This window comes from Leucoraja erinacea, chromosome 10 (assembly GCF_028641065.1).
Source record: "Leucoraja erinacea ecotype New England chromosome 10, Leri_hhj_1, whole genome shotgun sequence".
NCBI classification, from domain to species: Eukaryota; Metazoa; Chordata; class Chondrichthyes; order Rajiformes; family Rajidae; genus Leucoraja; species Leucoraja erinaceus.
In genome coordinates, this window is record NC_073386.1 from 1,390,722 (window position 1) to 1,406,227 (window position 15,506).

At 43.7% G+C, this 15,506-nt stretch overlaps 1 protein-coding gene across 1 annotated transcript in view; it reads right to left on the reverse strand.

Annotated features, from left to right (window-relative positions):
• LOC129700701 (cAMP-dependent protein kinase catalytic subunit beta-like) overlaps window positions 1-15,212 on the reverse strand; it is a 139,500-nt gene extending 124,288 nt beyond the window's left edge. The window contains 1 exon segment of the mRNA XM_055641291.1: window positions 15,071-15,212. Coding sequence (XP_055497266.1) covers window positions 15,071-15,116 — 46 coding nt within the window. The 5' untranslated portion in view covers window positions 15,117-15,212.
• Window positions 15,213-15,506: the final 294 nt, after the last annotated feature.

Consider the following 15,506-nt stretch of genomic DNA (forward strand, 5'->3'; position numbering starts at 1 on the left):
CTCCAGAGATGCTACCTGAGATGCTACCTGAGTTACTCCAGCATTTTGTGTCTAACTTGGCTATACTTCTTGGCCAAGACTAATATGGCCAATACAATTACAGAATGCAGTTAACAGAATCCTTGTCCAAATAGTGTAGGACAGAACTGCAGATGCTGGTTTAAATCGAAAGTAGACACAAAATGCTCGAGTAACTCAGCGGGTGAGGCAGTATCTCTGGAGAGGAGGAATGGGCGACTTTTCGGGTCGAGATCCTTCTTCAGGCTGATGTTAGGGGGGGGGGGGGGGGGGGCAGGACAAAGGTAGAATTAAGGCAGATACAGTAAGATTAGTGGGAGAACTGGGATGGAGCAGGGGATGGAGAGAGAAAGCAAGGGCTATCTGAAGTTAGAGGATTCAATGTTCATACCACTAGGGTGTAAACTACCCAAACGAAATAGGAGGTGCTGTTTCTCTAATTTGCGCTGGGCCTCACTCTGACAATGGAGGCCCAGGACAGAAAGGTCAGATTGGGAATGTGAGGGGGAGGTGAAGTGCTGGGCCACCGGGAGATCAGGTAGGTTCAGGCGGACTGAGCGGAGGTGTTCAGTGAAACGATCGCCGAGCCTGCGCTTGGTCTCGCCGATGTAGAGAAGTTGACACCTGGAACAGCGGATACAGTAGATGAGGTTGGAGGAGATGCAAGTGAACCTCTGCTCACCTGGAAAGACTGTTTGGGTCCTTGGATGGAATCTAGGGGGGGGAGGTAAAGGGACAGGTGTTGCATCTCCTGCGGTTGCAGGGGAAAGTACCTGGGTTTGGGTGGGAAGGGACGAGTTGACCAGGGAGTTTCCGAGGGAATGGTCTCTGTGGAAAGCAGAAAGTGGTGGAGATGTGACGAGTAGTGGGATCCCAATGGAGGTGGCGAAAATGTTGGAGGATTAATATACTATATATGACGGCTGATAGGGTGAAAGGGTGAAAGGTGAGGACATAGGACGAATGGGGGAAGGGGAGTAAGAGCGAAGCTGCCGGATATCGAGGAGACCCTAATGAGAGCCTCATCTATAATGGAAGAGGGGAATCCCCGTTACCTAAAGAATTAGGACATCTCCGATGCCCTGGTAAGGAACATCTCATCCTGGGTGCAGATGCGACGTAGAGGGAGGAATTGGGAGTAGGGGATAGAGTCTTTACAGGAAGCAGGGTGGGAAGAAGTGTAGTCAAGATAACTATGGGAGTCAGTAGGTTTGTAGTAGATGTCAGTCAATAATCTGTTTCCTGTGATGGAGACGGTGAGATCTAGAAACGGTAGCGAGATGTCGGAGATGGTCCAAGTGAATTTGAGTGCAGAATTCACTTGGAATCAACTTCACCACTAATTTCCATCCTGCACTCAAATTCACCTGGACCGCCGTTTCTAGATCTCTACCGTCTCCATCACAGGAAACAGACTATTGACCGACATCTACTACAAACCTTCTGACTCTCATAGTTCATCTATACTTCAACTCCCCCTCCCATTCCCAATCTGACCTTGGCCTCCACCATTGTCAGAGTGAGGCCCAGCGCAAATTGGAGGAACAGCACCTCATATTTCGCCTGGGTAGTTTACACCCCAGCGGTATGAACATTGACTTCTCTAACTTCAGGTAGCCCTTGCTTTCTCTCTCCATCCCCTTCCCAGTTCTCCCACTAGTCTTACTGTCTCTGCCTACAATCTATCTTTGTCCTGGCAACCTCCCCTGACATCAGTCTGAAGAAGGGTTTTGACCCAAAACGTCGCCCATTCCTTCTCTCCAGAGATGCTGCCTAACCCGCTGAGTTACTCCAGCATTTTGTGTCTACCTTGTCCAAATAGGCAGTACTCAAAAAAAAATCTAAAAATTCACAGGTCAAGCAACGTCTGTGGAGAAGGAATAAGATGTCACTATTCACATTAATGATTTTTCAGTTTAGATGGAAGCACATTGATAGGAAATACACTGCCTCTGCCCAATCGCGATCTATTTTTATTTTTGATTTCCACTATGCATAGCTTTTATTTTATCACTAAACAATACTAATATAATTCTGTAACTATAATCACACAAGGTTACATAACATCTGTTCCATTTCCAACACAAGGTGACGATTTATACTGGGAAAATAGGCCTGCCACAGAACAAGACAAGTTCACTTCCCACAACACATACATGTCTCAGTTGCTCAGAGCCAACATTACAACTTCTGAACTAAATCATCTCACTGGCTCGATTTCACAGCCAGAGTAACATAAACAAATGTAGTACTTTCATATCCTCCTTAAATGGCGATTTTATTATCCCGATTAATGGCATCCATTTCAAAATGTGAACCACAGAATCGCTAATAATAGTCAATTTTCTACTTCCTCAATTAACAGAAATTCATCTCAAACTCTCACTTTAAGAGCTTGCTTCTATTGCTAGATTTGTTTTTAAGTACAATGACAAGATATTAGACCAATTTGCTATTGTTAACAAACCTCGATGTTAGGGGTGGCGCAGCTGGTAGAGTTGCTGCCTCACAGCGGCAGAGACCCTGATTCAATCCTGACCGTGGGTGTTCATAAGGTCATGTCAAACGCTTGTGTTTCCTCTAGGTGCTCCAGTTTCTTCCAAAGGGCAAACTTACAGGTTAATTTGTCTCTAAATTGCCCCTAATGTGTATGGAGTTGACACAAAACTAGTATGAATGGGAGATCGATTGTGAGCATGAACTCGGCGGGCCAAAGGCTATTTTCATGCTTTATCTTTCAATCCTTTTCATCCAAACGTGCTACCTCATTGTATTTTCTTCGTTGAAGTGGCAAAGTTCGTCAAATTTCACATACACGCCTGACATTGGCTTTGTTGATGATGGAGTCAATACAAATTCTGCTCATTTACCTCTCACATTTTATGCAAATTATAAAAGGTTGGTCTGTAGCTCAACCTTTGAGCCAATCCAACCCAATGCAACTGACATCAACTGTAACATTAAAACACTGTCCTGGTCGACCCGAGTTAATTCCACCGAGACCCTTAATCAAATCTGTTTTACTGTCTGTGTACAGCCAAGAATTACAATACTATTCTTTATCCATTTTCTTTTTTCATGACAAAGATTTACAGAGTAAAATCCATTTCTCAGAACACAAAGTGGTGGCTAGTTGTGGAGTTCCTATATGATACCGATTAATCCTTATAGCCAATGCATAATATATTGGAGAATCAGAATCCAAAATATCACTGTAATCATTAACAATATAAACTGGTTATGTTAAGAAATAATAGCATAACCAATGGACACACAAGATGCTGCAGATGCTGCAATCTAGAATAAAAAGGAAACTGCTGGAGGAACTCGGTGGGTCGAGCAATATTTGTGGTGGGAAATGGACAAACGCCATTTCAGGTCGGGACCCTCCACAGATGCTGACTGACCCGGAGTACTTCCAGCAGTTTGTTTACAGAATAATGTTTGATAGTAAAGACAATGGTTTTCCCAGCCAAGGGATAAAGAGATTGTGTATTAATAATAAGTCACCAACCATGTCCAGAAGAACAAATTAAAACACCACAAATGCAAGCATTCCACAGTATTAAAGGAAAAGACTGGTGCAAATCCATAGTCAATCTCTTTGCCACGGAGACCGTCACTCCCGCATTGGTTTCTTCAGGGGAAAAGCTACGTTGCTCCAGCCGAAGTTTGGAGCAAGCAGCCAGCAACTAATATGCATCACCCATGGGGGGGGCCTACGATGGGGTGCAGTAACCCAAGATAGTCTGCAAGGTCATTCACCTCAAATGTTAACATTCTCTCTCTGGATGTGGCTAAGAGTTTGTAGGAAGTTGTTTGTAATCGTTTTTAATTCTGTGATCTATTTCATACAAAAACCAGGCACGTTTTAACAGCTGATAATTAGCTTAAAGGGCACATTGATAAATGCTGCAAAAATGAAAGTGATAAAATTATGCCTAACATAAACCCCCCTCATATCCTTTAATCCTAAACTCAAATGAGCTACCACAATTGAAGTCACAAAATTAAAAAAAAAAATGGAGATTTGTACGCCAGCCCTGGCATGCAGTACATTTAAAGCTGAAGCAAGATTTTGTTTGGGGGATCCATAGAATCCAAGGGTATTGTGTTTGCGTGGCAACTTGAGAGTGATGTGGAAGATCTTCTTGTGCCACAAAGTCAGAAGACCTGAGTGCGCCGCTGGCAGAAAAGCTAAATTGCTTCTTCTCCCGCTTTGAGACATCACAACAGCAGCACTCACCTGCTACAGCCCTGTTCCCACCCTCACCTGGCTCCTGTACTACCCCACTCACTGTCGGGGAACACGATGTCAGACGGGTGCTCCTGGCAGTGAACCCCAAGAAGGCTACCGGCCCAGATGGAGTCCCTGGTAAGGTGCTCAAAGCGTGCGCCCACCAGCTCACTGCCATCTTCACCAGAATTTTCAATCTCTCCCTGGCCCAGGCAGTTATTCCGTCCTGCCTAAAATCAGCCACAATCGTCCCTGTGCCGAAGAAGTCTCCCATCACCAGCCTTAATGACTACCGTCCTGTTGCCCTCACTCCGGTAATCACGAAGTGCTTCGAGAGATTGGTCCTCCAGCACATCAAGGACTATCTACCACCAGACTTCGACCCCCACCAATTCGCTTATCGCCAAAACAGATCCACAGAAGACGCCATCACCGTAGCTCTCCACTCTGTGCTGAGCCATCTGGAGCAGGGGCAGAGCTACGTCCGGATGCTCTTTGTGGATTTTAGTTCAGCCTTTAACACAATCATCCCGGACATCCTCATTGGTAAACTGGTCACTCTCGGCCTCCCCACTGTCACATGTGCCTGGATTAAGGATTTCCTCACAAACCGGCCCCAGACTGTGAGACTTGGCCCCCACCTCTCCTCCACTCGCAGGTTGAGTACCGGTTCCCCACAGGGCTGTGTGCTAAGCCCCCTCTTATACTGTCTCTACACCTACGACTGTAGTCCGGCCCACAACAACAACCGCATCGTCAAATTTGCTGACGACACTACTGTGGTCGGACTTATTTCAAAGGGAGACGAGGCAGCCTACAGAGAGGAAGTCCTGAAGTTGACAACCTGGTGCTCAGAAAACAATCTGGCTCTGAACACCAGGAAAACAAAAGAGCTCATTGTCGACTTCAGGAGGCACAGCACCGACTTAGCCCCCCTACACATCAACGGCGAGTGTGTGGAGAGGGTCAACACCTTCCGGTTTCTCGGCGTCCATATCGCGGCTGACATCTCCTGGACGGACAACACGACAGTGGTCATCAAGAAGGCTCAGCAGCGGCTGCACTTCCTGAGGGTCCTCAGGAAGCACAACCTAGACTCTAACCTGCTGCTGACCTTCTACCGCTCGTCCATCGAGAGCCTGCTGACATACTGCATTACAGCATGGTATGGCAGCTGCACCATGGCAGACAGGGAGAGGCTTCAGAGGGTAACCAGGACAGCGCAGAGGATCATTGGTTGCCCTCTCCCCTCCCTGATGGACATCTACACCTCCCGCTGCCTTAGCAGGGCAAAGATCACCAAAGACAGCTCCCATCCTGCGTTTGGACTGTTCGACCTGCTGCCCTCTGGAAGGCGCTATAGGTGCATCAAATCCAGGACAAACAGACTCAGGAATAGCTGCTTCCCGAGAATTATATCTACCATGAATTCAAATCCACACATTCACTGACTACACCGCCCAACACGGACTTCCATCTGTATATATGTATATATGTATGTAGCGCCGTAGAATTTGTGCACCTATTCCCCCCCCCATCTCCCTTCTGTTTTGTTTTCTGTTTCTTGTTTTTTGTGGTGTAAAATTGTATGTATGCACTGAGTACGAGCAGCTTTCAGTTTCACTGTACATGTATAGTGACAATAAATGGCATATCTTCTTGAATGGCAGAGCTCCAACGGGACGTGCAACTTGCTCCTATATCCATTCATTTTGTTCTTACACAATTCACCAGTTGAATTACATTTTTAGTGAGGGAAAGGTAAGGGACCATGCATTCGTCTTCATTGGCAAGGCAGCATTCACAGAAACTTAAAAGCTTCAAGTTCCGGGGTGCACTCATCTCTGATGATCCATCCTGGACCCGGAACATTAATGCAATCTCAAAGAAACATCACCAACATCTCTACTTCCTCAGCATTTGAGAGGATTTGCCATTTAGCAAAGTTCCTATGGTGTAGAATGGAGCGCATGAAGACTGGTTGATTCATGGCCAGGTTGTGGTATTTCGATCACTCGGGAATGAAGGAGGTGCCTGGATGAGGTCTGATTTTACCGGGCTGCATGCAAAACAAAGCATTTCACTGTATTTCACCCGGCTGTTTGCAAAACAAAGCATTACATGTGACAATAAAGTGTCATTGGATCATTATTGAGGCTGCAGAAAATTGTGGAAATGTCCTGGCTTATCGGGTGTTAGTCACCTCACCATCGAAGGACCTACAGCAGTCTCAGGGCGGCAGCTCACAAAGAATCACTCTGACCACGCTTTCATCTCACTGCTATCATCAGAAAAAAGGTATGGGAGCTGGAGAACCTTTATCTGCGGGTTCAAAAATAGCGTCTTCCCATCAAACATTAGCAACACCCTACATCAGCATTAGAAACATAGGAAATAGGTGCAGGAGTAGGCCATTCGGCCCTTCGAGCTTGCACCACCATTCAATACGATCATGACTGATCATCCAACTCAGTATCCTGTACCTGCCTTCTCTCCATACCCCCTGATCCCTTTAGCCACAAGGGCCACATCTAACTTCCTCTTAAATATAGCCAATGAACTGGCCTCAACTACCTTCTGTGGCAGAGAATTCCAGAGATTCACCACTCTCTGTGTGAAAAATGTTTTCCTCATCTCGGTCCTAAAAGATTTCCCCCTTATCCTTAAACTGTGCCCCCTTGTTCTGGACTTCCCCAACATTGGGAACAATCTTCCTGCATCTAGCCTGTCCAACCCCGTTAAGCATTGAACCACGATGGCCACAGAAGGCTGTGAAGGCCAAGTCAATGGATATTTTTAAGGCAGAAATAGATAGATAGATTCTTGATTAGTACGGGTGTGAATGGTTATGGGGAGAAGGCAGGAGAATGGGATAGCGAGAGATAAATCAGCCATGATTGAATGGTGGAGTATAAGATGGGCCGAATGGCCTAATTCTGCTCATATCACTTATGACTTTGCATCAAGGTTGCACCATTTACTTTGGCTTGCACCATATTGTAATTTATAAATGATAATTTATTGTTGAAGTTAATGTGCCTGTGAAGCTGCAGCAAGAGTTTTGTTGTGAATCTGTGGTTTTCACTCAAGAGTATTGTGGAAATGTGGAATTCTCTGTATGGAGGCCAATTCACTGGATGTTTTCAAGAGAGAGTTAGATAGAGCATTTAGGGCTAACAGAATCAAGGAATATGGGGAAAAAGCAGGAACGGGCTACTGATTTTGGATGATCAGCCATGATCATATTGAATGGCTTTGCTGGGTCGAAGGGCCGAATGGCCTACTCCAGCACCTATTTTCTATGTTTCATTGTTCCAATCTACATGGCAGTTAAATATTCGAGATTTGATTCTTGAAATGTTATCTAGAAATCAGAATCATGGAATTACCAACAAACTACTTGTAGATTTTTAACAGTTCCTCTGATGACTCAAGTTGCATTTGTATAATCAACTTTACAATTTGCAGGGCTCAGTTTTCTCCATTTCGTTGTAGTGCTTTATCAAAACTTAGGACATATAGCATTTTAAAATATGTTTTGAAACACTTCATTTTCACGAATAAGATAGAAAAAATCAGAAGTTAGGAGGAAAAAGCAAAGCAGGTATACAAAGGAACAGGTTTCAAATAGGCTTGTGAAGCCCAGACACACACCAGGATTAATATTTAGTATTTCTCTGAACAAAGGTAGGCATCCAAGACACACAAGGATAAATTAAACAACCACAGATCCAATGGAATGTATGAAAGCCAAATAAACTGCCAACAAATCTCCGTGAAATGCAATCGTCAAGATGCCACAAGCCTTGCTCGAAGGAATGACCCTGGGCACCTGGCAACAGCAACACAGAACTCTGCCCGTGGAAGTACAAAGACTGGTGGAGCGAGTTTTAAAAGTTAAAAGTAAAAGGAACACCTGCCACTAACATGAAAATTAACAAACAACTGTGCGAGGTGAGATAGATGCTGGAGTAACTGAGCGGGTTGCATCTCTGGAGAAAAGAAGCAGGTGACAGGTTGAGACCCTTCTTCAGAATGAAGTCAGGGGAAAGGGGAACAACAGATAATGACAGTGATATGGAGAGATATAGAACAAATGGATGAAAGATATGAAATGAAGGGGCAGCATGGTGGCGCTGCGGTAGAGTTACTGCCTTGCAGCTCTTTCAGCACCAGAGACGTGGGTTCAATCCAGACTATGGGTGCTGTCTGAACGGAGTTTGTACGTTCTCACCACGACCACGTGGGCTTTCTGAGATCTTTGGTTTCCTCCCACAGTCTAAAGACGTACAGGCTTGTTGGTTCATTGGCTTTGTATAAATGTGAATTGTCCCCAGTGTGTCAGATAGTGTTAGTGTGCGGGGATCGGTGGTTGGCGCGGCCTCAGTGGGCCGAAGGGCCTGTTTCCGTGCTGTATCTCTAAACTAAACTAAAAAAATGCAAAAAAAGTCACGATGATAAAGGAGACAGACCATTGTTAGCTAGGGACTAGGTGATAACGAGTTACAGGCAACGAGACTCTGAACGAGTATCTGAATGAGTATCTCTCCACCAGTATCTGAACGACTTTGAAGCTAGTACAACTTAGGGGGGGAGAATGGAGAGAGGGGGGATGCAACTTGAAGTTAGAGAAATCAATTATCGCTGTGTTATAAGGTGCCCAAGCTAGCCCAGCTAGTTGTGCCTTAATTCTACCATAACTTCACTGAAGCATTGATCATTGTTGGCAATCCTCTTTCTGGTCATTTTGTGCAGTGCCTGTTTAATCCCAGTATAAATAAAGTGGGCTACTGACACATTCACACACTGGGTGATACTTTCATGCATCAGAATATTGCAGATGCTGTAGTCTGGAGAAAAAATCTAACTGAAGGAACTCAATAGCATAAGCAACAACTGGAAGTGGATGCCAGTGGTAGAGACCTACTTTTATAATACTTTTAGCGATTTTATGATTCAAAATTACCAGTTTATTAAATACTAGTATAGAAATTCTATAACCAAAATCTCCTCGTTCCTTCAAGCATTCAAAAAAATATATTTTCTGCACCCTCTCCACCCAGTCCAAGAGAGGCATATCAGTGCAGCGGTAGAACTGCTGCCTCACAGCTCCACAGAGATCCGGGTTCGATCCTGAACTCATGTGCTGTCTGTGTGTAGTTTGCACGTTCTCCCTGTGATCATGGGGGTTTCCTCCAGGTGCTCCGGTTTCCTCCCACATCCCAAAGATGTGCGGGTTTGTGGTTTGTTCAGCGTGAGCTTGGTGCGCTAAAGGGGCCGTTTCCATGCAATATGTCTCTATAGATTGAGGCTAAGTGGTAACCAGAAGTGAAGAACACTCCACTTGTGCGATAACCAGCATTTCACAGGGCCAGACATGTCAAGGGTGCAACAGTGAATCACTAGCAATGTGGTGGCATTTCATGCTGACCAGAGGGCCAAATACACCCTGTACCTGGCCCTTCAGCTATGCAGCAACCACCTACATCCTCGCCCAATTCATACTCAAGCAGGGAAGCAGGGTAACAAAGCTTTTTTTCTTCAAATTCCAAAAATCTTTAGACACATTTTAGTCCATGACAAGGCAACCTGAATTGTATTTGGGCCACTTAAATTAATCATCCTTTATTTTTGGTGTGGTGCGAGTCCAGAATTCTAAACTCTATTAGCAAAGCACCTTCCGTATGCCCAACACCTTCAACGATTTATGCAACGCACTCAAAAGTCACATTTTCTTACAACATATTTAAAGTTGTGCTGTTTCTTATTGTTCTGGTGATAATGAATAACATTGCATTTCTGCATAGTATATTCATTTGTCACATTCCAACAGTCCAGGCCTGCTTGACATTAACCTTTTCAATGTCTACTACACTTTTCCCTTTCATCTAATCCCCTCCCTTTTCATAGTGGAAGAAACTGACAACGGGTTGAGAAATCTTTACATACACTCGCAGTTATTCTCATCCCATTACAACACTTAAGTGTTTCCTTTCATTTCCAATGCACTAACAATCATCTTCTCTCACCAATATGTCCCCAACACTTTGCAAAGGAGATGAAATATCAAGCGCCTTATTGTTGCTGTAAACGTTCGTTTTGTGCTCCACTCTGGTTAAATCGATTGGGAATCTCTATTACAAAACTTGCGTTAAATGAAGCAAAATATTTTTTCTGTCCCAAAGTCACATCATGGAAATGAGTTGTAGTAGTACTAGCACAATGGTAGGACAAGGGCATGGTAGATTCAATCCTGGACTTGGGTGTGGTGAAGACATTAAAGGCAAAAAAAAAAAGAATCAGAGCAGAGTTGTGAGGATGTACCGAGGGAAAGAGAAAATTGGTACTAACCGGAATGGGTGTAGACTAGATGGGCCAAATAGTCGTCTTCTGTGTCACTGATGAGTAATGTAATGCAATTACTTGGAACCAGCTAGGGTTACACAGAAAAGCTGGAGAAACTCAGCGGGTGCAGCAGCATCTATGGAGCGAAGGAAATAGGCAACGTTTCGGGCCGAAACCCTTCTTCAGACTGATCGGCAACGTTTCGGGCCGAAACCCTTCTTCAGACTGAGGAACCAGCTATTTTGGTAAACACCCCAAGCATAAAAAATGGTACAAGATGAACATAAAATAAGACATTATATAGAATTAGAGTTCTAAAAATGTTTTGTTTTAGTTGGAAGTTCACAAATGAATTGGAAGATTAGCACAAGGCCAAGTGGCACATGGTTGTTAATTTACTCGAACTCTGATATTGTAGTTATTAACATCAATGACTCTCCAACAGTTTCTGCCAAGTCCCACGAGAATGATTTCATAAGCAATAGGAGCAGAATTCAGCCATTCGGCCCATCAAGTCTACTCCACCATTCAATCATGGCTGATCTATTTCTCCCTCTCAATCCCATTTTCCTGCGTTCTCCCCATAACCCCCAACACCCGTACTAATCAAGAAACTATCTACCTCTGTCGTAAAAATATCCAATGACGACCTCCACAGCCTTAGGTGGCAATGAATTCCACAAATTCACCACCCCCTGACTAAATGCATCCTCATTTCCTTTCTAAAAGGAAATTAATTAATTCATTTAATAATAATAACCTCCTTTAATTCTGAGGTTATGACCTCTGGTCCTGGACCCTCCCATGAGTGGAAACATCCTCTTCCACATCCACTCTATCCAGGCCTTACAATGAGATCCCCTTCTAAACTCCAGTGAATACAGGCAGGCCCAGTTATGTCAAATGCTCATCATATGTTAACCCACTCATTGCTGGGATCATTCTCGTAAACCTCCGCTGGACCATCTCCAGAGCCAGTGCAACCTTCCTCAGATATCAGGCCCATTTTATTGTTTTTTTCTAGGATCCCCTCACCGCCGCACCAATTATATGTTGTAAATATTATAAACCAATAAAGTGATTATTTTAAACGGCACACAATGCCACCCCAAAAATCAACCCCCAAACTAATGGGTCTCCACAATCTACATTGACAAGTTTGATGGATCAGTTTACAGAATATTACAGCAGAACTTAACCTTCAGAAAACATATTTTATAATTAGATCTAAATGAAGAACTTACATTGCAATGCTGAGAACTATATGCTGCACTGTTCATCTCCCTCTTTGCTCTATCTATTGTACTTGAGTGTGTTCATATATATTATCTGATCTGTCTTGAAAGTTTGCAAAATAAAGATTTTCGCAAATGACAATAATAAATCTAAATCTTTAGATGCAAGAACATGTGGTAGGCACGAGGGAAGCAAATTCTTTGATACTTAGGCACGCGGAATAATTTTGATCACAATATAACTGCACAAGGGGCCTATCACAAAAATATGTGTAAAATAAATTTCTGGCAAAAGTGAATATAGTTTCTCAGTCTAAAAATATGAGAGCATTACCTAGAAACAGGATTAAGAATTAGGATAGGTTATACAGGGCAGTCACTGTGGAGGTCAGTGATGGGTCAGTTTTGCAATTGTGGTCACTATTAAGAAAAACACCCATTAATCAGAAACCTAATTAATGCACAAGTAATTCAGAGCAAAGTTGACATCAGGATGAAAAGTAAAACCTCAGACAAAATCCACAAAAAGAGCCCAAAGAAAGGTACACGACTTAAATCTTACAAATGGACAGTGAGTTTGCTGCTTTCTCTGACAGCTCAAAAGCCTTGAGCAAGGTCAGATTAAGGAGAGAAAAAAACTCCCCTCAGGATTGTGGGCAGAGAACAGATTGCCTGAAACTCCAGATGATTTTTGGCACATTAACAACCAGAAGAGGCCAAGATTAATCTCTGCAAAGCGAGCGGATATGCGGGTTAATCTTGAATAGTTCCCACACTGTAAATGTCACACTAGAGTAACTGTACATCATTTCCAGATAGAACAATCTTTGTGGATTAAACAATTTTTCCTTATAATTTCTGATTTTATAAACGACGATCTTCTTGGGGGGGGTTATCCCAATTGGCTCAATAACCTACATATGTGGGGGTTTTGCTAACTGGGAGAGGGTGCCCAGAGGAAATTCCTACTGTCTGCTCTTGTATCCAACATTAACAATGGACTCAACTTAGACCCAGTAATGTTAGGTTTTCTAATCACTTATAATAATAGGAACCATCCATTCAACCCCAAATTATGAATATTTTAAAAATGCAACATTTTATATACAGAACGGATTGAAATTATCATGCACACTTAATGAGAATGCCAATTAAACAACCAAACTAGTTACTTGTTGCAATGCATTTCGAACAAGAAACAGAGCTAATGGGTCTTTTTTTTGGTTTTCACTGCACTGTTTGCCACATCAACAAACGTTGTGATAACCACTAACAGCCATGCTACACCATATTTGATACATGATAATATCCTTATCAATAGATCAACGGCTATGCCAACCTTACTGCCATTTATCCAGGTTGTTTTCAATCAGCCAACATAAACCATATATTTAATACATAACAAGGAACTAGTTGTTTAAAAATGTTCAACATGTAATTTTTACTTCAAAATGGTAGAACATACAAGTAATCACAAAGGCATGTCAATTATGTCATCATAATTTTTAAACATTTCTCTGAAAGAAACATTAGAATTGGAAAAGTTTAAGATCTCATTAAAAAATACTTATCCGTTTGTGAAAGAATTACAACATTTCAGATGATCAACCAAGCATGGAAAAACCTTCATATTTTTCAATTGCTTTGGCAAGTTACCATGAATGATTTCAAAGATCATAATGTCCAGAGTCTATCATTATGAAGCCATATTCTAAAAATAGATCACCATTTTGTCTTCAGATTGCTGTACAGATATAACAATCACAAAATGAAACTCACAAAGTTCCCCGAGAATCAGTCTATGAACAGCACAAAACAGCAACAACGTGGTCTATATAAATGTAGCCAGATTGCTTGGAGCTGTATACCGCAAAACGACCACAAAAGTTCATATCTCACAAATTAGCTCACAACATTTGAGGCCAAAACTCTTTCAGATATAAACTCACATTTCCTATGTGGCTTTGTCCATTTTAAAACAATGTATGCACATTACAAATATTTGTGGTTATCATAGCAGCATTGCACAAAAGTTGACAAAAATAGATCCGCATCATCGAGTTAATTGACTTATCTTACACAACAAGGCAGTCCTACTAACGAGTGCAAAATATTAGCAATGTAGATATCTGAATACTACATGCTTCTAAAACAACCAAGATCATTCAATGAATTGTCTAAATTTGAGGGGGAGCAACAGTGGATTACTTTACTTGTCGTGGAAAGCAGTGATGCTAGCATGCAGACCTGTTTGCAGGAGTAAATAGGCCTCAACATGCAATACGACTCTTTACCTTAGAAGACACCAACCCATTATCTAAAAATAGAACACCAGGCCTCCAACCCAAAACACAACAAAAATTGTAACTGAAAACAATGTTTTTTTTTAATCAACGTGTATTTTTAACCTCAGGATAATAATAATAATAATGTGGCAACTAATCCCCTTGTGTTTATCTGTCATGATGTATATGGGTGTGTGCCTTCCCTGGTGTGGACATGTGCAGACATCCGACGGTCCCTCTGAAAAAGAGTCTCGACCCCAAACGTCACCCACTCCTTCTCTCCAGAGATGCTGCTTGTCCCGCTGAGTTACTCCAGCATTTTGTGTCTACTCCAGTAGAGTATTGCTGTACCCCCCGAGTTACTCCAGCTTTTTGTGTCTACTCTTTCTTGATCTGCTTTCGTGTGTGTACCTTTCTAATTCATCGCAACTCTTTAGCTATGGTGTGAATTCGAGAGCGTATATCATTTTTGCATTCTTCCCGTGTGTGTGTGTGTGTGTGTCTGTGTCCCTTTCTATTTCCTTGGAAGGCTCTTTAGCAGTATTGAGCGGCATCTATCTGGATTGAGAGGGGTATTTTATTTTTACATTTTTCACGGTGTGTGTGTGTGTGTGTCTTTTTGATTGTATACAAGACTATTTAGCTGTGGTGAGGGCTTCCTATCTGGATTGGGGTGGGGGAGAGGAGGAGGGGTATTTTGAATCTTGAAATTTTTGCATTATGTTTTTGTGTTTGCCTGCCTGTGGCCGTCTGGTCCGAGGCTGTGTGTGTGTGTGTGTGTGTCTACACTCTCACACACACCAGCAACAGCAGTAGCAGACGTCCAGGCAAGGCCCAGTAGGCCTCAGCAAAGCCTGGCGCTGGGAGTTTGGGGGAGGAGGGATGAATGAGCCTCTCAGTCTCTGCTTCCCTCCCTTTACCTCCCCTCCCCTCCCCGAGTGCCGACTCACCGCTCTCGATCTCGTTGCCTTTTTTGGCTGTCGCAGCGTTTCCCATCCTTCGCAAGAGCCGGCGGAGACTCGATGGGTGAAGCGGGCGGGCGGCTTGTGGCTGCTCCTGCGTTGCCCCCCCACCACCACTCTCTCTGTCTCTCTCTCCCCCCCCTCCCTCCCCCCCCCCCCCCCCTCTCTCTCCCAATACAAATGGACCTCGGCCCCCCCTCACCCACCACGCCCCCGCGGGGAGCGGCTCGGGGGTTGATCGGGTGCGGATGCGTCTCCTCACTCTCCCCCACACACACACACTCTCTCTCACTCTCTCTCTCTCTCTCTCTCTCTCTCTCCCCTCTCCCCCCGCTGATGCCGCCGCTCCGTCTTCTCGACGGGCCAACGCGCAACGCAACCCAACCTGCTGGCGGAAGTGACGGGCGCGCTCCCGCTCACACAC